General features: G+C 35.0%; 1 protein-coding gene across 6 annotated transcripts in view; it reads left to right on the top strand.

Moving 5' to 3' along the window:
* The window catches only part of FMN1 (formin 1), a 209676-nt gene that overhangs the window by 117806 nt on the left and 65153 nt on the right, over window positions 1–26717 (top strand). For all 6 annotated transcript variants that reach the window (XM_052782471.1, XM_052782469.1, XM_052782470.1 and 3 more), the window contains 6 exons: window positions 5849–5936; window positions 15810–15871; window positions 16650–16738; window positions 21369–21498; window positions 22781–22927; window positions 26492–26551. In XM_052782471.1, the coding sequence (XP_052638431.1) occupies window positions 5849–5936; window positions 15810–15871; window positions 16650–16738; window positions 21369–21498; window positions 22781–22927; window positions 26492–26551 (576 nt within the window). The remainder of the gene's footprint in view (window positions 1–5848; window positions 5937–15809; window positions 15872–16649; window positions 16739–21368; window positions 21499–22780; window positions 22928–26491; window positions 26552–26717) is intronic.

Consider the following 26717-nt stretch of genomic DNA (forward strand, 5'->3'; position numbering starts at 1 on the left):
CTATGAAATGGAAAAGAGACTTTTGCTTGCATCCTGACTTTCCCAGAGAGTCTAGATGGGTAAATAATGTAAGGAAAGAGTGGGATTTATTTCCTAGGATAGGTCTGAAGTGGTTGAATTTGCAGCAGGTGAAGTTGAATTTACTGGAAAAAATAAAGAAGTTCATTAGCATCTGAATATGAATCAAATTTCTCTCTTGTTTTGGCTAATTCAATTAGCTTAATCTAAATACGTAAGTTACTGGTATAGTGCAGCTTGGCAATGTACATTGGATCTAAAAGTATTTACACTAAGTCTTTAGTTAGGCTTTTTCAAATGCACGCAATTGGTCCCACTTTCAAAATTATTTAGAAGTTACAGTTTCTTGGAAATCAAGAAGAAAAAGGGCTAGATCCACCAGGTTATTTTAGTACATAACTTCAATTTAGGTATTGATTCTATTGGACATTTGGACTTTAAATGCCTTTTGAATATTACTCCTTTTTTTTAACTCCTACTTTTAAAGTATCACTGACATGCTTGTGAAAGTGCAACTGTTAATCTAGACTATTTTCATCATCATTTCTGTATTTTCTTATGCTTAGATTTCAGTTGTAGCATTCTGGACATATGATTTCTGCACCTATTGTATTATCCACTAACACTCACATTAAAGCATTTATCTAGGAATGTATGGTTTATTTTAAAAAACATATTGTAAGTTATATTTGTGAAATTTGTAAATGAGCTTCAACTATAAAGTTTTATGTACCAAAAATGTTCAACTGTAAGTAGATTCAGTACAGTACCATTAAGGTCCGTAGCTGTTTATGAAAACAATGAAAACTGAAAACAATTAGCGTATTAAAACTAACCTATTTTTCTGGGAAAAAAAATCAGATGTTTTTGAAAGCAACTCAGTTTTCAATAGATTTGAATATAATTTGAAGGATCTAGCATCTTTCTCAGACTCTGAAAGTCTTCTATAGATGTTTTCATGTCAGATGAAGGACCGAAGTTTTACATGCAAACAATTTTGCTTTCATTCATTCTAAACTGTTAACATTTCTTGTTTGTACGTATCCATGCAAATTTTTAAGCTGATAGGCACATGTAATTGTTTTCAAGGCATAGGTTCTCCCTTTCCTGTTAAATTTGCAGAACCAAAACCTGTTCTTCCAAATAGAAGGAAGGCAGAATTAGGACATATATTTTGGAATGACATAAAAAACATGATTCATTATGTATTAAGCTATGATACCCTGTAAGCCTGAAAAAGAGGTAATTTAGAAAAGAACATTCCTTTGCTGTGATTTATTCCATGTGCATTCTGTAGCTCCATTGCTGGACTTACACATATTTTGAAGTTGCATTAGTTTTTCCAATATATTTGAGCACTTGTTAGTAACTTATCCTCAAAAACTCAAATATTTTCTATACTTTTTCAAGAAACAGGATAGTTGGATATTTGTGATGCCACTCTGTCTTCATCTTACCAAAAAAATGAGTAAATGTCAAGTAATTTGTGTCAGGTGTATGCTCCAAATGAAAGTCCATCAATCATTTTTGGCCCTTTAGTGCAATGATTATCATTTCAAAGACGCAGGAGGACATTAAAGATAATGGCTTTTCTGTTGTCTATTATCTCTAACAGACTTCACATAATTATTAACATGTGCTCTCATTTAAGAAGAGTGTCAATATTTTGAGTGAATTGCATTTTTTTAACTGAAAGGGATATGTCTGTCAGCAAGTTTTTTGTCCATCTAACTAAATGAGGAATTACAATTAATGAATTTTGTGTTTCTGCAAGAAGGACAGATATTGCAGAAAATGTTGGAAGCTTTGCAGGGTTGAAACACAATGTCTGTCTTCAGCTGTCTGCATAAGATAATAAGCAGTGTTCAAACTTGAGTAGAAGTAGTAAAATGCTAGTGCGTGCTCTTCCGAGGCACTCTCACTTTCTTTTTATTTTTTGTGCTGTACTGAGAAGAATGAATACGGCATTTCCTTGTTTACCACAAAGCTCTGCAGTCATGTAGGATATGGAAAGTATCTGTAAAGGGTAAATATCTATTTTGTGGCTTTGTCTTGTTTTTACAGTTCTGATAGGAATAAAAATATGGAAGTAAGTTTCTTACTAGCTCATTTCTTACCTCCTATGTTATCCTGAGAAATTGCCATTTGCTTGTCCTTTAGCAAAAGGCTAAAAATAGTGGGGTTTTTTCATCCAACAGAATTGCAAATAGAATTACATGTCTCCCAAAATATTTTTTAAATATTTAAAAAATATAAAGCTGTGCTTCATCCATGTTAAACAAAAAATAGTTAAACTTGGGTCTCCTTGAGTAGAAATAGAAGAGATAATGTCTAGTCTTAAGCTTCTGAAATTTCTTTGGTAACTCTTGGAGCATTTATGTAGAATGGCTTGAGGGGCATACTTACTTGCTTCTTGAGCAGGATATTCTTCCTCTGTTCAAACAGGGTTTCAGCAGACTACTTACGGGTCCAAGCTGTTGACTTCACCATAAAAGTTAATGAGTGGGAATGGAGGGAAACACTGTGATATGCAGGACAGCTTTTTAGGTTATGGTTTCTCTCAATAAATTTAAATATTATGGAAAGAATCCATGCACCAGCAGGAGGAAAGATTTAGCTTTTAATCACTAAAGTAAACTGAATCTGTTCAGATTTCAGCACCAGTAAGTGTCCTGGACAGAATGTAGACATTACAGTTAGACAAAACAGTGAAGTCTGTCGTATAATACTTAATGAAATACATTTCTGGCTACATTAGAGAAACACCTTTTAATGGGAATGACAAAATAATTTATGAATGTATTCAAGCTTCACTATGTCTCCACTTTTAAATTAGATGATATATATTTGAAAGATGTAGAAGGGGCATTCGTGTACAGCAAATCAACAAACTTAATAACATTAAAAAATAGGTGGGGAACACCACATAGAACAAATAATGTTATGGATCAGTGAATTAAATGAATTAGCACCAGCAGTCACAATTTTGTCACTGAGCCAGAAGATGCTGCATCCATTACAATGATACATTCATAGTCTGGAGGAGCGGCAGGCAGCTGGCAAACCCTGCCAGCTGGCATAGCAGCATCAACTGGCGTCAGCTGGGTTTTAGCTGCTTACCTGACACTGCCAGCTACAAGCAAGTCCCAATATGCTGAGAGGTGATCAGTGATTTGTCTTTTAAAAGCATAGACTAAATAGTTCAATGCAGTCTTTACAAACTTTCATTTTATTTGCCTTATGGTTTTTATGACCTGGAAAAGTGCTGATTTTTTTGTGTCTCCTTTCCATTTGGAATTCACACACATATTTAATTTCCTGTCAGTGACTTCCCCAGAATAACCATAATTTGGGGCAAAATGAGTATCTCTGAAAATAAGTTCTCTGTTTTACTACTGATTATATATTTTTGTTGCAAAATCTTTCAAGTTACACATCGATTCTAGAAATCTATGACAGAAGTCCTAAGGACTTAGCATTACAGCTGTGTTTTTAGAGTAGTTTTATGCCCAATTTAAGCTATTCTGTTGTCTTGTTGCTCCATTTTTGCTCTCTAATTAATAAAATATTAGCCTTCAGTTACAGATTTCAGCTGGTTGAAGCTATTTCAGGTAGTCTGAGTCTAGTTTGATGCCTGGTAATGGTGACCATGTGTACATTTGTCTAAAATGCATGTGAACATACAGTTAGTTGGCCATTTTAAAACATGAATCTCTGTTTTAGCTTTTACAATTATGCAGGATCTTCTTTAAAATTTTTTTCACTAATCTTTTAAGGAGGAAGTCTTGCTTAGCAATGTGAGCTAGTTTGATCATATCTGGAGAATATATTAGCACTTAAAAATACTTTAATGGAATGATTTCAAATGTCGTATTGGCTACAACAGCTTTAGTCTGGAAAGGTTTTGCCTCAAACTAGGCATGTCTAATGGGGTTTATGACAACCTGTGAATTTGCCCCTGAACAAGGTCAACTTGGAGGTCAGTGAATGCTATACAAATTGCATACTACTCAAGCCTGTAATTATCCCTGTAAGAAGTTAATGTGCTGCGGAGTTCAGCAAATTCATGTAAAGCTTCAGAAATGACCATGATAAACTGAGCAGGTACTTACATTTGCACTGAAAAATCACAGTCAGCAGGATGTGATGCTTACAGAGTATTAATTTATGGTAACTTGTAGCCAAATCATCTTGTCTGCTTGTGTACTCGGGAGATAAACAGCCAGAATTCTTTCTCATTTGAAGAAAACCCTTTAAATAATATTACTTTCTTAATATCCAGCATACGTGCTGTACGTATAGGCTGGAAAAAACTCTGAGGATAGATTTTATTTCCAATTTCGGCAGAAAATATGCAACATCTACTTTAGCATAAGTTCATTAAATGTTGAGTCCCTACAATAGGGACATAAAATATCTGTCAGATCTTTGTTGAAGGCAGCATGTATTCCAGCTTGTTCATGTATTGTCCAATTTCAGTACTCTATAAATAAGAACTAACTGCATTTTCAGGTGAAAATGTCACTATAATTTCTCTTTTTTCTGTATTTTTCAACTACAAATCTACTTTTATGTAGGTGAATGACTAAGTAGTTGCACAGTTAAATATTCCTAAATCCCATAAAACATAGGTAAAAAACATTTGTATGAGTTAGTGTAAATTTTGTCAGTTAACTGTCTGTAATGTGAGTAATCCAAATGTAATCCAAATATTAGTGTCATCCAACTATTAAAATTAAATTTGGATACATATAGATTAAATATTGTTCAGATACTAGAAATATAAATTTAGGGAAAACTTAGCTATTAGTTTTAATTTTACATACGAGTTAGTATTTTTAATAGTATTTGTTCAACACTGTGAAGCAAGCCAACTGCTTGGATCTGAACATTTCTTATTTTGAAGAACTTACGTCTGCATTGCATTTTGTGATGTGCTGCTGTCATATCTTCCTTATGACATAAAACAAAATCACAAATACCAACAGTCCAAACATTGTGGGAAGTTTGGTTTTGACATTTCTAACATCTGAACTACATTTCTAAAATTCTGATGGTTTACTTTTCATTACTTTATTTATGGAATGATCCACATCAGTATCACTAATTTCAACCAGCCAAAATAACTTCCTCAAGGTTTCCCTCCTTCCTTTTTGTTCTCCTCACCCCACCCAACATCTGAAAAGATTACAGTCTGAATGTCAGTATATTATACTAACAAGTGTCTGTTACCCAAAGTGTGAACAAGGTCCTCAAATCCTTGTGAAGTGTCAAGGGTGTGGAAGAAGCACATTCAGACAAAAGTGAAAGCAATCCTTTCAGTAGCCCCTAGTGTTCCAGAAATAATGTTGAGAGGGCATAAGAAGACAATTCTCCAATTCCCCTTGGTCAGGAATTGATCCTTTGTCAGAAAGATAGACTTAAATGTGTTCACGCTGAAATACAAACTAGCAGACAAACTAAGGACATTGTGATCTACTCAGAGTGTCATAAATAGTTGTGCCCTGCTCACTTTAAGGAGAAAATGGAAAAAGTATATTCCAGGATAAATATTTGATGTGCCTTTTTTCCTTCTTAATAGCATCTTACAAGTAAGAGGTGATGTTCTTTACTAGACCTGGTGAGAATTCAGGCTTACATTTATCAGCCATTTGTTAAGGTGCAGAGCATAGAGATAAGATGAAGGTCTTACTATCACATTTAGTTAATAAAAATGTTTGGTGTTTGGAGAGACACTGAATTCAATTCACAAATTAGCTCCTGTCGTTAATGTGAATGAACCCTTTGTAGTGTTCATTTGATCTCTGATCACTTTGCATCATCTTTCTAGATTATCAAATTGTTGGATGGAAAACGGTCTCAAACTGTAGGTATTCTAATATCCAGTTTGCACCTGGAGATGAAGGATATTCAACAAGGTAAGTGTTTCTTATGCTTCATGTATCATACTTGCATGGATATTTTCTCGTAGCCCCCTTCAGAGAATTTCTTACATTACAGAATGTGCTTTGAATATAGTCCTCTTTTAGATCTCAGAAGAATCATCCTTCCAGTATATTCCAGTATATGTAAAAGTATCACCTAAATAATCAGAATTGAATTTAGGTACAACTCCTTCTGTACCATTTCAGTTCGCATATCACTTACAGTACAGTGTTTTCTCAAAACTGTTTTATGTTCCTCCCCTACACTTCCCTCCTTTTTCTTAAGCAAGTCCTCCACTGACAAAAATTAAATGGAGGGCTTATATATATATCTTTTGGGCTTCAAACATGCAGTCGGTGTTTGTTGAATGTTTACATTTTGCTTCATTAGCAGTATAAAAAGCACATCCCAAACTGATGCAGCAACTACATAGCAATCAGAAAGATGATTACGGGATGGCATTTTTCAAAGCATAGGACTGCTCAATGTATAAATTCCATTACTGGTAGAAATTATCTGAGTTTGCCAATACAACTATAGAGAAATAAAGATTTTTCAGAACACTGGAGTAATTCAGATTCTGCTTATGTTCTGGATTTAAAAAGATATTGTTTAAGGATATTGTTTATTTCTTTTTCACATTAAAAAAAGGAAAATATTCACCATTTAAAACAACTGCTGGAGGAATTCAAGTTGATGTCTCCTTTTTGCTATTGTTTTTCCTCCATCACATGCAAATACTGGGTAGAGTGTTGAGATGCTGCTGGCATTGATTATTATTAATTTCAGAAGAGCCTTTGAGCATCTAGCACTTTAAAAGCACAAGGGCTTACAGATGTCTCTTGGGATGGAGGGAAACAACGAAAAGAAGGAATAACTTTGTGCCTGCCAGTATTGTGTGAAAGGTATCAGAATGAGATGGAAAAAAACTGCTATTACTAAAGGTCTGAATAATTTGCTGGCAGGAATTACAACAGCATAGGATAGGATAGCAGCTGTATCATAAAAACTGGGTAGTATTCTTAAGTATCTTCAGAGATGTTTTCATGACTTTTTATTTTCCGTGCCATGATGTTCTACTAAAATAGAACATCTCTATCTATCTATCTATCTACCTGTCATTTGCTGTACTTCTATAGCTTTTGAAACCCTCTGGCCAATTTATACCAAATTTAAGAGAAAAGAATAAGTCAAATGTTTGGGTGTGTATACACTAGCATTTTAGCTTGAATCAGCAGTGCATTTTTGAATCAAACTTACCAGTTGTTCCCTTTGCTCTGTTTGCATTGCAGAGCAATGCAGAGCAGTCTCAGAGTGCAGAAACATTCTTCAGAATTAAATTAAATGAGATGTGCTCTAGGAGCACACCAGTGGTCTCCACCTACAGCAGACTTTAAATTCCACAGGATCACATGGGAGATAGTTAAAACTCTCTGAAATGTGTATAGTGTGGGCACTGGATCCTCATTACCAGCTGTTGCTGTCTACAAATCCATTTCTAAAGACTACACTACTTGCAGTTGTAGACACAGCTAATGTAGTCCTACAAGTTTAATGAAAATTAGAGTGTTGGTAGAAAAGAGCATCAAAACAAGTGCTGTCACTGAAGGAAAGTTTATAACTCATCACCCTCTCTGTTCTGAGGTAGCAAATGACTGGCCTGTCACCACGTGTTGCTCAAAGCAGCAGTAGGATATGCTGCCTCTTGCTTATGGAAACAGCTAGGAGATACAAACAGGATTTGCGAATACTGTTAGTGGAACTGTTTTTTGAAATACAGTAGCAAAGCAGGATGAGGTACTCTAATCAAGATCTGTGTGCAGAGACTAGGGAAAAAAACAGTCCACCAGACTCAGGGGAAACATCTGTTCTGTAGAGAGGATCTTTAGAAATGCATACTACAATGAAGCCAAAAGTAGAATTATGGTTGTTTCTCTTTTAGTGTGTGTCTATCCCGTAGTATTTTGTTTAAGTTAAATCTGTGTGCAGTCCTGCCTAACAGCAGACAAATTCTTTGAAGACTGCTATAGTCAAAGTACTGGGTGAAAAAAGATCATAATAAGCTAAATAGCTCATGGCAATGCCTAACCAAAAAAGCATATGACCATTGGGTGATGAATGTCAAAGTTCTTTTTTTTTTTTAACAAAGTGAAGTTACAAAGAGCTACCTCTAAGAAACATGAAAATTAAGCACTCATCCCTTTTTTCAAGCCAATTTCCACTGCATAATTCAGTACGTGAAAGACAAGGAAGAGAAAAGTTAATGGTCTTTGGCAGCTTGCAACAGGGAATGAAGAAACCTGAAGCAAAAGAAAGTTGAAATGAAAAAAAGAAAAAGGATATCTAATTTTATTTCAAGTTTTTCTGAAATGTTTATTGAAGAGCCATGTACAAATGAATTTACTGTCCATGTATAGTGTACTGGTTACTCTACCTTAAGTAGCAGTTACAGAAATAAAGATGGAGAAAAACTGTTCTCAGATGAACTGTCCTATGCATAAAGAGGCATGCAAAATTGTAGGGAAGACAAAACAAGAGTAATCACAAGAAAAATTACATCCTTCTTTAAAATAGTGTGAGATTTCTGCATCTATAGGATTACCCTCTCAAATTAAACAGCTTCACAGCATATTCTGTAGATAGCTCAGCAGTGCAAAACAAGCGAGTGACCATATCTGGCACCCAGATGTTTCAGTTTGCATTTGATAATGAGCCAGCTGCCACACTTCAAGAAGGGAATCTCCCACACATGTTTGTTTGAGAGAGTGAAGTCCATCCTTTGCCGATAAATTTAAATTCTTGCTCTATCTGAGTACAGTCTAGGGAGAAGACAATGTAAGACTGAATGATTATTTTGGCTACTGTTGGTATGATATGATGCAGAGGGAAAGTTAACATTGTCATGCTGCACCTGTCCTAATAGTCAGCTTTTTGGTAGGTGGGAGAGGAGGAGAAATCCTAGGTGCTGTAATGTTCTGAGAACACTAACAAATTTTATTGGTGAATCTGGTACTGAAAAGGGTAATGTAGTTTCTGATTAGACCACTATTAATAATATTCGTTTCCTGAGCAGAAGCAGCAGACAGAAATTCTGTCTGTCTCAGTATGCTATATAGGATCTGTATTTATATTTAAAAAACAAATAGCAATAATCAAATTGTGCATAGGTTTGAGATTATTTTCAAGGCTTCTTCTCTGTTGTTTTTTTTTTTTTTTAATCTTTATAAACAAGAAATGAGGAATAGTGGAGATCAGCTGTTAGGTAAGGAACATGCTTTAACACTACACACTTAGAGAAGTAATCTCCATTTCGTATCAATGCAGTTCTGTTTTACTTTTCCTATCATTGTTCAGCTGAAATATTACAGCTTGAGAGAAACTTGTGGCTCAAGACTACTTGTATGGCTTTGCTGTTGAAATATTACAACTCACTCCACAGTGTGGTGTTTCACTTCTGTTTCTAATGGGAAATGCTGATTACAACTGTACGCGAAGACCTTCTGTGGACACTGGTCCCAACTTTTTACAGGGTAACATTCCAGTCACTCAAGCAGTTCCCAATACAGTAGCTAGCAGTAGCAGTATACTGGAAAACACATAATGATACTCTTTTCTGCAGTGTATGTCATCTGTGCCAGCTTCCCATGAGCTACTGAGATTTTGTTCAAAAGTAAACTGGCAAAATTGTGGGGCAGCCCAGATGAAAAAAAGTTTTAGTTGCAGAAAATGGGATGTAGATAAAATGTAGATGCCTGTGTCTAAAAGAGTGATTCTCCCAAATCCCTCCCTACCTCCATAGTACCTGCCCTTTGCCACTAAAATTGTGGGGCACCAGAAGTTCTGCTTCTGTACATTGCTGGAAATAGTTCACTGTCTAATACCCCTGATTTCCATCAGGGGCACCAGAAGTTCTGCTTCTGTACATTGCTGGAAATAGTTCACTGTCTAATACCCCTGATTTCCATCAGGATGCATTAACTAGATGGTCTTACATGCTGGTATATTTTCCTTGGGACCAAATCTATGAGATGCGGTAGATCACACCAGATGCACACTTTACAGCTTATTGCACTCTTTGTGGCAATAAAGTGCCATATTACTCCATGCAGAACAGCTGCAGGCTTTCCTAGTACATTTACCAAGGCAAGAGTTTAACGCTGTAACACTGCAACATTGACAGAACTTAGCCTATATGGCAAAGGGGAGAATTTAACGCTGATCCTTGGCATTGAGACTATTTCTAATGCTAATTTAGTTGGTTTTTTTTTCTTTCCTAGATTTTAAGTAATTAAATATAATGTCTGAGACTCCATTTATTAAATCAGAGTAGTACTGGCCAACCTGTAATAGCATGTATGGGGACCTGGTATGTTTATTGTGCTTTTGGAACATTCTTATGTTCACCAACAATGTAAATTATCTATGCAGAGGCACATTAAGCTTTAAAATGTTAGAGAAATGTATTTGATCACACTTAGATGGGATGGATTAGAATGGATTTTGTTAAAAAGCCTGGGTCATGCTATCTGCTTTTGTAGATTCACCTTCATTATTGGGGTTTTTTTGATTGCTTCTCAAATGTGGAATATATTTTTATTACAGTATCACAGTAATTATATTCTGCTGGTGAACAATGCACGTAACTATCGTGCCACTCTGCATCAAACTTTTTTGCGTGGCATTGTAGGAGGGGACCAACTTTCTAGAAAGAACACAGTTATGATATTACTGTACAATGTCAGTCAATCAGTTAAAAAGTGTTTGATGGGTCTTCTCCAACTTTGTGATTTACCCTCCATTGTCAACATATTGGAGTAAATAATTGGAAGAATGTGAACAGCAGATTAACTCACCCAGACTGCTGATCAGTCCAATAATCATTCTAATTCTATACTGTGTTTCTAATCATCCTGGGATTTCTGTGTGGTCTAATGAGAGGCCATAGAAGTTACAGAAATAGGTTGCACTATCTTAGTGCAATTTATCATTTATGGCACATCTAAACTTTAGAGAACAATATCATTGTTAACCATGCACTTTTCTTAGCATCTGAAAGACTATGTTTTATATGTATAAGGCAAACTATTCCAAAGCAACTCTAATCTGCAGACCTTGATGTGCTCAGAATTTCTGAATCCCAGTTTGTGTTTTAACCATATCATGCAGCACAAATAGTTTCACAGTTCCTTTCTCTATTATATTTTGTAAATACTTCTGGATAAAGATAAATGCTTTGGAATCTTTCTTACTTGCACTATGTGAACAGAGTTTTATTGGGGTTTCAACTAAAATATTTTGCAGGATGGAAGCATGGATTATAAAGGTTTAAAGACTGTTGTTCCAAAGTTGTGTGACTTTTCCACCTACACAGAATACTACATGTATGCATTCTATATGTACTGTATACTATGCGTGAAGTATGGAGATAGCTGCATGCCCATCTCAGAAGTTGGGAAGCAATTTTCTTTAAAAGTTATTTTCTTTGTTCTGGAAAATTCACAACATATGTTTTTGTGAATCTGCCTTGGGCATCCAGCCTGATGTGGGTAGGTTAACATTAGTGCCAGAGTCTTTTGCTCATGACTTCTTGCAGGAGTTGAGCTTTCTTAGTCTTCTAAACCTACATTGTGCCCATGGTGCTTCTTCGTAATGTATATTTTATTGGGGTTTTGTGTTGCGTGATAGTTAAATACTGGAGAAAACCTCTAAATAAGTTTAGAACATATCAGTTTGTCAGAAGTAAACCAGAGTGATTTGGATATTTTAGGCAGTTTTGCCAAGTAGGGATAAGTATTTAACAATTGTTGTCATTTTCTAATTGACTAGATCAGTCATAATTTAATTTAAATTTCCCAGTGACGAGCTTCTCGTTCCCATGAAATCAAGCCTTACTCAGCAGAATGTACTACATAAAACAATAAAGTACTTCCAGGTCAAATAAATGTACCTTTGGCAAGTTCTTCTTATTTAAATAACATATTTCTGTTTTATCATTAGGGAGCAGTTAAGGTGATTTCTTCATATTTCATAGTTTAATTGTCACATTAAGTGGTTTGATACTGCTAAGTATATGTAAGCTCTGTCAGCAGGACTTAAATCCTGATTTAACCAAAATGTGTTTCGTAGGAGTGAGGCTGTATATCAGAGTCAGCCTTAAGACTGTTGGTATTTAAGCTGGTTAAGAGGAGAGAAGTGTATTTTTCAAATTTAACCTCTAAGTTCTACAGTTGTATGTAGACTGCACACACTCAGCTTTTCTTTGGTTTACATTTTTGAAGTGATAAAACAGAGTATGTGAAAAATCTGTGCAGTAGGGAATCTGTTTTTTACAGTTCGATTCATTTTTAAAAAGTGAGTCTGTTAAAAACCCTTGGTACAAGTTTATATTCCTAGCAATACTCTTAGTATGTGAAACGTAGTTGGCAAGTATTTTTATGTGTGCCTGTTAGTTTGAATGCATGATGCTGATCTGTTTTTTGTCCTAGCTGACGGTTATTATATCCTAATGGGTGCAACCCTGTGCTAATGATCCTTGTGTATATAAATTCTTCTTGTTGTGAGCAGACACCGTAGGCCACATAAAAATGTTTGCCTCAATTTCCCTGCAAAAAAGGATCTCAGAAACCAGACTTGGCCAAGTAACAGATTTTTTAAAGGTAGAGGAACCCAATAAAATTACCAGCTTTTCACAGCATGAGTCTACTTCCTTTCGGCATATTGTGAGGTGTAGGTGAAATATTCTAACTGAACTGACAGTGTAAGGAAGACAGCTAACTAGAAGGCAAGATAAAAGTAAAAACCACCGATGATGATTGATATTGTAATAGCTATTAATTGTTTTGGAGCCTCTTTTGTAGATTTATGATACTTCACCTATATTACTTACACTTATGTGAGTCTTGATATAATGAGATTTAATGCAGTAAAGTATCACGGTTAAATTCACTGTATAGGAAGAGCATTTTGAAAAGCTTCTGAAGGCTTTTATTCATTTTAATAATGTTAATATACATATGATTAAAACTGGGGTTTGTTTTTCGCAGAAAAATTAGAGAAGCTTTTGTTCCTCGTAACTCTAAGTAAAATAATTAGTTTCTTTGATCTAGTGTAATGGGGTTTTTTCAGCTGTCCCAATTCAAGTTAATTTACACAACATACTGTGAATGTATTGCACATGCCGTATTTTAAGAATATGAAGAATACTAAGACACCTGTGAATTCAGGGATTTCTTCCAGCTTTTCAAAATCAATGCTTCTTTTTTTAAAAATGGGACAATCTTCATAATTTTACGTTTTCATTTTTGTCTTCTGCTCCAAATGTGTATGGCATTAAGTTTGATCAGTGTGAACGAAAAAAGATATAAGGGCAAAGATAAAGATATTATAATACATTAAGATGAAATAAAGGAATCTGTGTAAATTTTGGAGTACTTCTGACTTTTTGGGAGCGTGTCTCTATGTACATTAACATCCTAAGATGTCCAGCTATCACTGAATTGAGTAATATGGCTAGATTTTTAACTGCAGCCTGTCTGCATGGACAGAGCCAATAATAGCAGGACAGGTTGTATAGCAAGTAAATCCCAAAATATTTTCTTGGTACTTTTATACAATCACATACTTGTCCAAAAGAGAAAATAATTCATATTGATGTCTCGTAACACTGATTATTAATAATTCTGTTAAAAATGTATTCATTTATCAGATTGCATTTTATTAGTTTGATCTCAAATATTTTTTGGTTTATCATGACACTTCAAAACAATACTGATTTGTTAGAAACATGGACAAGAAAATACATCATTAAAACCCACTTTGCTATTTTGAGGCCTTTTTTGTGACAAATCTCTGCCTGAAAATTACAGTTAAATGTACAAATCTTGATATTCTTATTAAAATGTTCTTTTTTTCAAACTACTTCCTCTCACTGTAATAGTTCTGTACCTAAAAAAATCTACTATTAGTTACATGTTTTGCATTTCTAGTACAAGTTCAAATTACCTCCAATAAGTTGCTTTTCTAGATAACTCTGGACAAATAGATTTCTCCTTGTAAGCAGATTTTGGAATATTCCAAAATAGGATGAAAGTGAAACCACAAGAGGAAGTTTTTGAACTCAATATGTGTATTTTAAAATCTGAACAATTAAATATATTGGACTGTGAAACAAGTTTTCCAATAGGTTTTCCAATCACTTAGGTTCTTTTGAAATTTCATTGGGTAATACAGAAGATAATGCAACTCATGGAACCGGCTTGCAAAAGCCAACAGATGATCTCATAGATTCAATCCCTAATGATTTTTCTTTAAACAAATATTTTTGTCAAGCTTGATCATTCAGGCTTTATATTTGGTTACACTCTTGAGGTTTTTTTGAATCTTTCCAATAAGACAAAAAGTTGGAGATACTGCTTTTTTTCACTGATACTGTCTTCTGTATAATTCTTTACTTCTAACCAAGGTGTAATGTCAAGAGATGGAATCATAATTGACAGGCAAAATTTTAAAGCATTCTAAATGTCATTGGACCTTTTAATAAAATTAATTAGCCTGCCACAGAGAAAATTTACTAGCCCGCTGGTTAATTTCACAATGTAAAATCATGGGGTAGGTGGAAGAGCAGGCGAAAGCTTATTACTTTTAAATAATTATTTAAAGATGTGTGCCTTGCCCCTTTCAAACACGGATTGCAAATGCAGCAAGAGCTTTTAAAATCTTCTAAATTCACAAGCAGTCAAGTTTCCTTTGAAGAAATATAATACAGTTGAAATTAAAAGTTATCAGGTACTAGCTAACGATGAGTCACTGGTTATGTGGAAAATTGGTAGAGACCTTAAGCTGGATTCTTTTGGGATTAATGTTCCCAGTAACATTTAAACATAAGTCAGGAGTTCAGAAATTGTGCCCTGTCCCATTAGGAATCTTGATGCTGGTTTCAGAAAAATTAAACATCCAAAGTTATTTCTATTCCCTTGTACATCTCTTAGCTTACTGGAATTTAACATTAGAGAGCATTAGAAAGCACCATGAACCAATCCTATTTAGTTTTCAGAAGAGTCCCAATACTTTGCCTAAATTGTAATGGGATTTGCAAATGTTGGAAACACCTAATGCCATATATTCCAAACGTAGTAACATTTGGAACTAAGACAGGAAACACTTTGAGACTTTTCATTTTTGGTAATGAGGCATAATTAATCATTGAAGAGTATAATTTAGGTGTCTCTGTGTGATATTTAAAAGTATTTATCTGGAAATTGTCATGTGGGTAGTTTTCCATTGGGTAAAGCCAACTCAAACACGAGCTGTTCTATGAAGATACCTTAAAAATCTGTAGCGCAATCTTTTGTGCTTGCAAATTTGCAACTTGAAAATCTTGCAATTTTGTCTATCTGTCTACTTCCCAAGATTGCTAGCCCCAAGACAAGCATATCTCCCTTTTGCATATCTACCTGATCTCCCATGCACATAGCAAGACCTAAATAACTCTCAATTCGTTCCTATCCAGCCTTCTAAGCTACCATGAAATCTGTGCTGTTCATTGTCTGGTATCAGTTGTTCCCATGTTCTCCTGCCTGGCTAGCTACACAATCAGCTGAGTACGTGGCAGGTCATATCTTTGACTGCTGAGTATAATGGAGAGGAAAAGTAGAGCTCCAGTCTCCTGAGACAGAGTTCATAATAAGTTCTTGAGTGCTGTGACTTGAAGTCAGAACAAAAATAAAATGCTGAAAATAATAAAATATTAACTGGATACAAATATGTGCTTTAGCTAGATCTGATCTCTTTAGTACATTTCTCAGGAAACAGAGTTGAACTCCTAAGTATGTTTTCTAGCATCTAATTTGTGATTGTGTTCTATACAGCTATACTTTGTGTTGATGACTCCGTAGTAGATCTGGAAACACTGGAAGCACTATATGAAAATGTAAGTAAGCTGGGGTAAAGCTGTGGTTAATTACCATAGTATGTCAGACACAGAATAAGTAAAGTTTTATTTTATGTTGTCATTTTAGACTAGAGACATTATATAGAAAAAGTCTTTGGGGAATTTAACAGTAATAAAATAGGTAACAAAAAAAATACCCATTGACATGCTTATTTCTCTTACTGGCTTAGTTCTTAAATGTCAGAAATTTAAAACAGTGGAGTGCCTTTGGAATGAGGTTAAAATGTAACAAAAGGTGTAACATCTAGCAGTGTTCTCTCATGAACTGCCTGAAAAATAACTGCCCTTACTTAAGGAGTATTTTGTGCTAACATGCTGAATTTTTCTCGTTCAAGATGTAAGTGCCTAAAACAGTTAACTCGGGCTAGTGCATTCCTGTTCTTACCCAAGTTGCTCTGTAGACTAAGTATATAGCATTCATGAACTGTGTGACTCTGAAGTTGCATGGAAGAATACATGTACACTTGGCTGTAGAGATATCAGAGCTACCTCTCTGACCTAAACTGTGTGAAGCATCCTATAGCAATATTTGCAGTGCTGTGTTCTACAAGGATGCTCTGCTTTGTGGCTATTGGTAGTAAATGGCACTGCAAGGCACTGAAGGAATTTGTCATGAATCTTTATGCCTCACTCTTCTGCATAGTCTAAATGTTTCCCAATAAAAAGTATAATTGTTACTTGCAGACAAACAGGTAAATTAGTAATTTATTAATTTGTGATTAATTAGTTATTAATTACTTTATGTTAATTCACTCAGAGAGCACAAAAGGATGAACTAGAGAAGATAAAGCAATATTATCAGACTTCAAAAGAGGAGGAACTGAAGCTTCTGGATAAACCAGAACAGTAAGATTGCTTTTTTTTTTTTTTTATTTTATTGTTATATAATATAGTCCTTTGCTGCTATGTTAAAAGGGATCTTGATACATAATTTTGGGTAGCTAATTTTTAGCTTCTTTGTATATTTCAAGGCATGATGTAAACTTTGCCTTTATCACATAACTTTTTCAGACATGACAGATCTTACTACATCAACTTGGACCACCAGAACTCATATGTAGCCTTGAATCAATAAAAATTTCTGTTCCCATTCTCATATTTGTAAAAGGCATATCCTTCCTTCAGAGCTTTTAGGGCTAAATAAATGTGTCATAAAGCAGGGCCAGACTGATTTTGGTTGTTGATTATTTGAAAGAGCTACACCAACAGAGGGTTTTGGTGAGTCCTGTGACAAAGAGACAATGTACACTCTGGTCATGCTGATTGAAGGCCTACAAGGTTGATTCCACAGTTCATCTTCTGCAACTGTTGTGGACAGTGATGACTATTAGGATGAAAAAATTCTTAAGCATTGCTCCTTCTGTTGTAACAAACCTTAGACCAATGTGAAAATCGCAAAAATCCATGAGCAGAGTGGTAATCCTGAATTTTATTTTAGTGTATCCATTTGATTTCAGATTTTGGTCTACCAGTAGTGTTTGTCTTCTGCTACTTTGCTACTATTCCCATTGTACTTCCATCCTCTTCTAATCACAGTGCAGTTTCCTGCCCTGAGGCCTCTCTGCCATCTTGCTTCCTTTCCTCGTGTCTGTTTTTGTCTTTTCTGCTGTCTTTGGCATAAGAAAGGGTAGGGGGAGGAAGAACTGAAGCAGCAGAGATAGTATGTGATTGGTTGATGTCAGAAGTATTACATTTTCATGTTGGGAGATAAGGCAATCACGTTTACTCTTGATGAAGAGTGGCTGTCATTCTTGAGTAAGACTTAAGACAAATATCTGTAAAGTGTATATACTAGCTTGTTCTTGCATCCCATATCCATGGCTTTCATTGCATTGGCTTGGGGCATAAGAATACATTGTGTGAATAGTTAATGTTTTCCAGAGCTTGAATCTTTAGCAGTCTGTTTGCTGTATGTCTGAGTGAAATAAATGCATTTTGTGTTCTGGGGAATACGAATCATGTAGAGCTCTAGAGTTACAAAAGGTTGTCTGTTTTTGTAAATTATAGTGGAGAGAGGTTGATCTTCATTAAACACAAACTTGGATTTATGCTATCATTGTTCCATAATTAAAAGTAAAGAACTGTAAATAAAGCAGTTACACCTGATGATTCAGAGTGAAATAGTAGTGTCAAAGACAAAAGCTAACTTTTTTATCAATTATTACTCTTTGTGTTCTCTTTGCAAGTCTTAATTATCCTATTTTTACCCTATTATTAAACTACATAGGTTAAGAAAACTAGCTTTTTAAAATGTTGCCTCAAGGGGGAAACAATTTGCTAATAATGCACTTATGTAAATTTTATTGGACCTTCAAAATAATGCCCTTTCTGAAAACTGAGTAGGTCAGGTGCTGCTGGTTTTGTTGTCCAAGTCAAGCCTCTACGTCAACCTAAATGCAGAACTGGAGATTTGTTGGAACTGTACTATGCATATTAATTCCATAAAAGGTTAAAGAAAGAAAAGTGCTACATTTGTATGTGTGATTAAAAATATTTGCTACAGGGCATATGCCTCATGTATTTTCTTTAATGAGGATCAGAAAAAAAGTGCAAACCAAACCATTTATCAAATGGTTGCGAATACTAGCAATAGTTATTCATATAATGAAACTATTGATGTGAATTCACCAAAGTCTAAAGGAAACCTTTGCCATTTTTAAATGCTTGGATTACCAGGCAAATAGAAAGCTTTAGTGGTATCACTGATGCTCTCCTGCACATGTGATTTTGATTTGTTTTGCTGGCATGTTAAATTTGCTCTTGTTGGCACAAACTGTAAGTATGACAGCAATATGACAATACCCCCCCTAAATTATGCTTCATGATAATACTTGTTAAAATGTTAATATTCATTGACATGTTAAAGATTTATATGCACAACTGACCGCAGTTTGGGCCTTTGCTAGCAGGATACAGATGCTTTAGCTAGTTTCCAAGAAGACCCTTTTAGTTGTAATGTAATCTCTGTGAAGTCCTCTCTACTGTGAAATACTAATAGGAGAAATACTAACGAAGGAAATAGTAGCAAAATAGGGTACGGAGCTTTCCTGTTTTGTATGTAGTTTGAATTCAGGAAGTAGTGAGCTATTAATAATTGCTGTCCAAGTAATGCCATTTGCTTCTCTTTGAAGACCACTTCCCTTTGACTTCAGTTTAAATCCTGCTGGTTTACTTAGAAGCTTGCAGGATTAGATACACCTTTTTTCCCCAAAATTATTTCTAAATTTTATATTCTTCAAATGTGGATAAATGTGAACTGATAAATAGTTTACCTCCATAGAATCAGCCTTCTTTGTCTATCTTCTGGAAGAATGTTCTGTTACACTAACAACATGGTAACCTTTGCCTGGTTTCAAAGTACTCTCAAGTCCTTTACTACAAGATTCTGGTAGAATAAAAGAGTTCTCAAGTAAATGCATTTTTTATTTACAGTTTCTGCAGGAGAGGAGTAAAATGGACCTCATGGAGATGAACAGCAAATTCTCTATGTTTACGTTAGGCCATAAGAAGTGTAGCAATGAGAAACCCATCAAAAAGCTATGTCACAGTCATGTCATTGTTACGTTAAGTCAAAATCATACTTTTCTCAGACTAAAATTGCAAAAATGACCGAACTAAGAATATTCTTTCCCTCCAAAAGTTTTTTCCACCTGAATTCATGGTTTGTCTTTGATAACCACAGATTCATGCCATGACTTTGTGTTTAGTAACTACATTTTGTAGTCACTAAGATTCTTTTTTGTGACAGATTTCAGTTACAAGTGTTCTGTCTGGATATTTACAATGAATACTTTGAATTCCAAAATCTGGAGACATTTTCTTTTTATGCTGATGCTCTTTTAACTCTTGGCACAATTATGTTGTATTCCAATGACCAGCAGTGTGGGAGATAGCTCCCTTTTCAAGGGAAGGCAAGAATATGTGTTATTTGACTTTTTAAATTTAAACTTTTAAAAATATGTATGTTAGAACTTTCGTGAAGCAGTTTGGATTTTTCTTTCTTTTGTTTCTCTCACACAAAGTGCAAAGTATCCTCTTTTTTTTCTAGGCAATACCATTCATTCCCAATAGGAAGCATTTTTATTAATACCAGCTTGGCATTTCCTTTTTTTCCCACTGCTTAAGTGTAAGAGCCAAGCCAGGCCTCCCCAATCCTTCTCTCACAATAGATTTTTTTTCATCAGGCAAGAAAGAAAAAGAAGGAAGAAAATGATATTCCAATTAAAACGAGTATTTCACACCAGCCACAGGTGGATTTTGCTGATTTTTTTGGACAGTCACTATGTATTCAGCAAGGCATTGCATGCATGAGAAATTTATAAAGCGGATTTTAAGATACTGGCATTATTTATTATGAAAAAGAAATAATTTGGAGAAATCAGGTGTATCAGCTTAAATAATTAAAATAAATTTAATAAGTATCCAAGCTAATAATGGTTCACAGAATTTCCCATAATTCAGTGAGGTAGAAGAATCTTTATGGCATTACATTAAGGGGGATCTAAGGATATCTGTGGACAGGAGATTAGAAGAATGTTTCTAAAGTGATATTGGAGCAAAAGACAGCTTGTTTCTGGATTTCAAGAAAGCATGTGTATCACTGAAATCCTAGACTCAAAACCCACAAAGCAAATTATGCAAACCATGTTATTAGAAGAAATGCTAAAGCTTCTTGTATTATTTAGCCAAGCTCTTACATTTTAAATTGAAGAAAAGGGAGGAATTACTCATGCCTGAGAGATGCTTTCAGTTTGTGATATCCGAACTGCAGTTGTTGAATATGCTTCTATTTATTTTTATTTACCAAAGAGTTAAAGGAAGAAAGCTGGAATAGACTCATGAGGAAAGTGTACATATGAGGACAGATAAAGAGTTAGTAACTTTGCTGAACAGTGACTGAAGAGAGATAGAATCTGCAAATATTTTAGAGCTAAATACACGGCTAGGTGCATTACCATAAAACTTGCTGCTATATAATTGGAAGTGTTGTGCAAATTAGTGAAAGAAAATTGAGGCTGAGCAGCAGAAGAAATTTCTTGGCAGATGTTTTATATTATGAAATAACTTTGTAGGAATATATTGAGTTCTGTATTGCTGGGCACATTTTTAAGAGAAGCAAAAACACATGAGTGAAAACAGTAAATGGATAGTCTCTCTCTATGTCTTTCCTTTTCTTTTTCTTTTTTTTTCTTTTTAACCTATGAACTAGGTTTATGATTCTTCTATTCATTGTGATGCAGCTGTGGTAATCCATGTGGTATCACATGGATTAATGTGATAATGATTAATGTCTTGCCTTTTTCTTAATATGATTTCTTAACACATTGTGCATAAAGGATAGAACAATTATAAATGGTCAGATTTGATTCAAAGTAGGAAAGATTGCATGTATATTTCATGATACTACATGTTCGATCCATTATGTACCCCACAGACAAGAAGTATAAAGATTCATTAATACTCTTTTTTTCCACAGATTTTTATATGAGTTATCTCAGATCCCCAACTTCACAGAACGAGCTCAGTGTATTATCTTCCAGTCAGTTTTCTCTGAAGGGATAACATCAGTGCACCGGAAAGTTGATATCATAACTCGTGTTTCCAAGGTAAATCCTAATGAAAGCTAAATAAAAACATAAATATAGAGTATTCATGCTTCTTTTTTTACCATAAGTGATGAATCTTAAGCCTGGTTATTGGCTTTTCAGGAAAATAAAAATATATTAAATTTTTTAGCTGCTTGTAAGAACAAAAGGAGGAGGAAAGAGGGAAGGTGATTTGTGTGTGATGCCCTATGCTCTACATAGGAAAATTAATTTTTATTTAAGTGGCAGATTTTTATTACTTTGCACATTAAGTAGAGTAACAGATAACCTCCATAAAATAGAAATTAAATATCAGAGTAGCTTAGTACAAGGCATTGCATACTTACTTTTTTTTTTTGCATATCACTGTTGATGCCATCAGCAATAGATGCCTATCACTTTCATTAGCTTATTACTTTCCCCTGGTATCTATACATTTCTGTTAACCCTGATACAGCAGATTTTTTAGTACCTGACAAAGCTTTACCTAAGATTTCTATACTATGAATGACTAAAGACAAGATTTTGAAATTACAACAAAAACATGAAAAGTAGAATGAGATAAGAATTAAAAGAAAAATTAAATAGTGACCTAAAGGTATAACATCCTGGCCAGGACAGTATTTAAATTTTTTTTTTTTTCCATTTTGAAGATTAGCTTTTGATTAGCTTTGCTGCCACAAAGTACCCATGTTCTACACCTTTGGATTTCTTTGCATATTCTAACAATAAAGATAGTTACTTAGTGTTTCCTGCCCAAAGATGAGATAGGGAGAGTGGTATTGCCCTCAGTTTACTTATGAGGAGCTTACACTACAATTGATTTATCCAATATGTAGTACAAGGCTACATAGTTAAGAATTAGGCCCGGCCTCAGATTCTTGATTGACAAGATAGATGTCTTTATATGTAAATTAAAATAATTTATTAGTTCTCCACTGTGTTTCTAGATTTCTTTTCTGTTTTGAGGCGTAGTAATTTAGTCCTTAGCCCTGATATACCTGCATTAAGTATGGGTCCAGAAATGTGAATTTCCAGAGCATCAGAACCAATGAGAAGCAGACTGAATATGACATTGCTTCATATGGATTAAGTTAAACATAGTATCTTAGGCAGATACACTCTAATAAATGCTTCTCTTAAGTGTTTGATTCTTGTATCAGTTTTAGCTTCTTTTCCCTACAGAGGTAAAAACATACAAGAAACAAAACCTCTAGCAAAAATAAAATTAAAAAAGCTTTTTTATATTAGCAATTAGAATTTTTGTGCCAATGGAAGTTACAGACTAGTATCCATTTTCCAGGCTTTGCTGAACATGACAAGTGTAAAGGAAATCCTAGGTTTGATTCTGGCTTTTGGAAATTATATGAATGGCGGGAACAGGACCCGAGGTCAAGCTGATGGATTTGGTTTGGAAATACTCCCCAAACTAAAGGATGTCAAAAGCAGAGTAAGTACTCTTTTTTAATTAAAGATAATTTTTCTCAAGTGATCTTTTTTTGTTCCGTCATCTGTCAAAAGTTAATTTTTTCTTATTTCTTTCCATTCTTGCTTGAAAGAGCAAGGCACTTTGTACCATTTTCGTGCTTTTTTCTCCCAACTTTTCACCTCCTTCTGTCCATGTGCATATTTCCATAATCTCCAATTTCTCCTATTCAGTACCACTAGGATAATTAACTTACGTGAGAACTTCTGTGTGTCTCTTTTACTAGTAGGGACTTAATTACAGTAGGGTAGGGAGAAGTGAGAGAGCACAGACTTCTGAAGTCTTTTCCAGTAACTGTCCCCATTCTTTTTTCTTGGTCTTAAGGTAGCTCTATGTGAGTAAAAATGTTTTAAGAATCAGGTTTTAAAATGTCGTATCAGTAAAGGTTCAGTGTAGCGTATACACTAAGGAATTATACGTAAGGAATATAAATATATAATATACAGGATTTTAATCCTCTTCAAAGAGGTGTGTCAGACCCAACAAGATATTTTCAGTCTTTTTTTTTTTTAATTGGCAGTTGAATGGATGTAGGACATGAATTCTGAACAGCGTGCACAAGAAAATGCTCATAGGTGGCTGTAAATTATTTTGTCAAAAATTGAGAACCACTAGCACATTTTTGATTAGTCATACTAGGATCAAAGTCAGGCTCAGACAAACTCTGGACACCTTTTGAGATGAGGTTACTTTGTTCCATATTTCAGTAGGACAGAGGAGGAGGTGCTAGATAATCTAGGCAATGGAAACACTGCTCAAAGTCGTTCTTTGCCAAAGCATACCTAGACACCACAGGGATATACGAAGCAGCAAAGAATAGGAGGTATTTTCTGCTGATGCTGGTACAGATTTGGAGGGTGAGAAAAAAACCTGTTCTTTCATGTTCTTCCTCTTTTCCTACGTGAAGTGCTGTCTTGAACTATAAGAAAGCTAGATTTTAAGCTTTTGTTTCCAGTTATGCTTCATGTATGTAGAAGTGCATTTCTGAGACAGGCAATGTCAGGAAAGCAGTATACCTAGGGAGCTTTTTATTTTACTTGTGAATACCATCATTAACAAAGTGTAAAAGTAAGTTTAATGAATTGTTCAGGGATCAGCTGTATTAATGAAAGTTTTTCCAATGGACTTGAGTCCTTTGTCTGCTAAAGACATTGAGGTGCTGGAGCACGTCCAAAGAAGAGCAAAAAAGCTGGTGAAGGGTCTAGAGCACAAGTCTTGTGAGGAGCAGCTGGGGAAACTGGGGCTGTTTAGCCTGGAGAAGAGGAGGCTGAGGGGAGACCTTATCGCTCTTTACAACCACCTGAAACGAGGTTGTAGCGAGGTGGGTGTCAGTCTCTTCTCCCAAGTAACAATTCACAGGACAAGAGGAAACGACCTCAAGTTGCACCAGGGGAGGTTTAGATGGGGTATTAGGAAAAATTTCTTCACTGAAAGGGTTATCAAGCACCGGAACAGGCTGCCCAGGGAAGTGGTGGAGTCACCATCCCTGGAGGTATCTAAAAGAGGTGTAGATGTGGTGCTTAGGGACATGGTTTAGTGGTGGACTTGGCACTGTTAGGTTTACGGTTAGACTCAATGATCTTAAAGGTCTTTTCCAACCTAAGTGATTGTATGATTCTGTGATTCTAATTTTTACTTTTCTCTTCACTGCAATGGTTCAGCTGTTCCCTATGACCACTTTTCTTCCAGTCCTACTTCATGGACAAGACACAGTACAAGCTGCAGCTAAACTAGAACCAGGCCAAGTTTCCCAGTACTCAGGTGTTCATTGATTGGCCAGCTGCCATGAAGAAAAATGTAAAACAACTGAGCTTTGCCTGACTTTTCTCAGTAGAAGTACTGATTTTAGACTTACTCTTCTATCTAACCATAAACTTGTAAGAATTTAATTATCTCTGGGACTTTCCAATTTGGCTGAATTTAGCCAGCATGTTCCAAAATTATGAGTTATGAAAAGGAGTGACAGATGGACAGTGTAATTGCATAAGACTTGTTCCTTAGCAAAACAAGCTAAAAAATTACAGTATTTACAGTTTCCTGGGAGCCAAAATAAATATAGTATTAGTTTAGACTAGTCTCCAAAATGCATAAAAACTCAAAGGGCCCAGCTGCTACAGGCAGATGCGAAACCTCAGAGAAAATTGGTAAACCGTATCTGCAAGAAAGCAGAATGCAGGGTGTTGTATATTTGAACACTACGATATCCTTCCTGTGTCTCGTTATTCCCTTTTGGGGAATTGCCAGCAAGCAATATTACGTCTCGGCAAGCTGAATTGCGGGAGCTGAGGTAAAGAGTCAATGTTAAGTATCTCCTAGTCCACATAAAAGTAATTTGTTGTCACACAAGCCTAGAAAGTTACTTGATACAGAGATTTTTTTTTTAAAATGTAGCTCACCACTTCAAAATCTCTGTGTTTTGTCTTCTGCAAGTACTCTTTAAACCAAAGTAATAGGTTTGATAGTTTGGCATACAGAAAATAGAATAACAGGTGTATTTTAATCTAAAAAGGCAATCAAATGTTCATGAGTCACTTCAGTTCCTTTTTGTCACATGACCTGCCAGCAATGTCTTCTAAAACCGTTACTTAAGCAGAGTGGCTTTGTCTGCATGACAGCAATGACTTGCTTACTTAAGAATTTTGCTGGTGTATGATATTAATAAAATATAATGTGCTGCAGGCTCTACTATAGGCGAGGCAGCTCTGTACAGGAAGTCAGACATTGTTCACATACAAGTGTTTGTCCTGATACCTGTCAATGTACAATATGAAAACACATCCAAAAAACCTTCAGACATTCCAGATATAATTCCCTATATTATGATTCTTTTATGTTGTTGAACAGTACCGTGTCACGTATAAGTCACAACTTTACGCTTTTCCTTTAGTTCATCTGGCCTATGCTGACCCAATGACATGTAACAAAATAAAATGATGATGTGTACAGTTGTTGTATGCAGGACCGTGGAAATGGTGATTCCACAAAGAGGGTGTTAAAATTCGTATTTATAAGGCAACAGGGCATGAAATATACTTGCTAGGTAAATGCTGTCTGGTTTTATATTTGGAGTAAAATATGAAGAATATTTATGCCTCTTTCAGGTCTTCATTACAGATGAATTGAGACTAGAGGAATCAAATTCAGTTCACCTTAATGTATGAGGTGACTAATATTTAGTTAATATTACATTCAAGAATAACATTATTAATATTATTATTCAAGTTAATATTATTATTCAGTAATGCCTTGATTATTAAAAAAAGATACAGGGACAGCTTCTCCCAGTGCATGTTTTCTTACCAGGTATTCAGAACCAAAAGAAGCTCTGGGTCTTGTGGTGGTATGATCAAGCCTATGTTATAAGATTGATTTTTTGGTCAGTAATGCTAGGGCTGAATATGTTATGAGTCCTATTTCTCACAGCAATATAAAATAATAATATATTTATTTTGAAATAGAGTAAATTTTCACTGACTTGAAACAGTGTTAATCACACACATTTTTAATAATATATTTATTTTTTCCTAGGATAGTGGTATTAATCTTGTGGATTATGTCGTCATATATTACCTACGCCATTGTGATAAGGTAAAAGATTAATTTGCTGTATCAGCCTCTACAAAAGTAGGTTTCTTTTAGAGATTGTAAAAGTGTTTCTATTAGCTTTTTTAAAATTTGAACACCATAACTATGACGGGAAAATAAAATCAATTTCTTTTGCTTTCTTATAATAGTTGTGGACCTCAATAGGTCT

The sequence above is a fragment of the Harpia harpyja genome, chromosome 3, assembly GCF_026419915.1.
Source record: "Harpia harpyja isolate bHarHar1 chromosome 3, bHarHar1 primary haplotype, whole genome shotgun sequence".
NCBI classification, from domain to species: Eukaryota; Metazoa; Chordata; class Aves; order Accipitriformes; family Accipitridae; genus Harpia; species Harpia harpyja.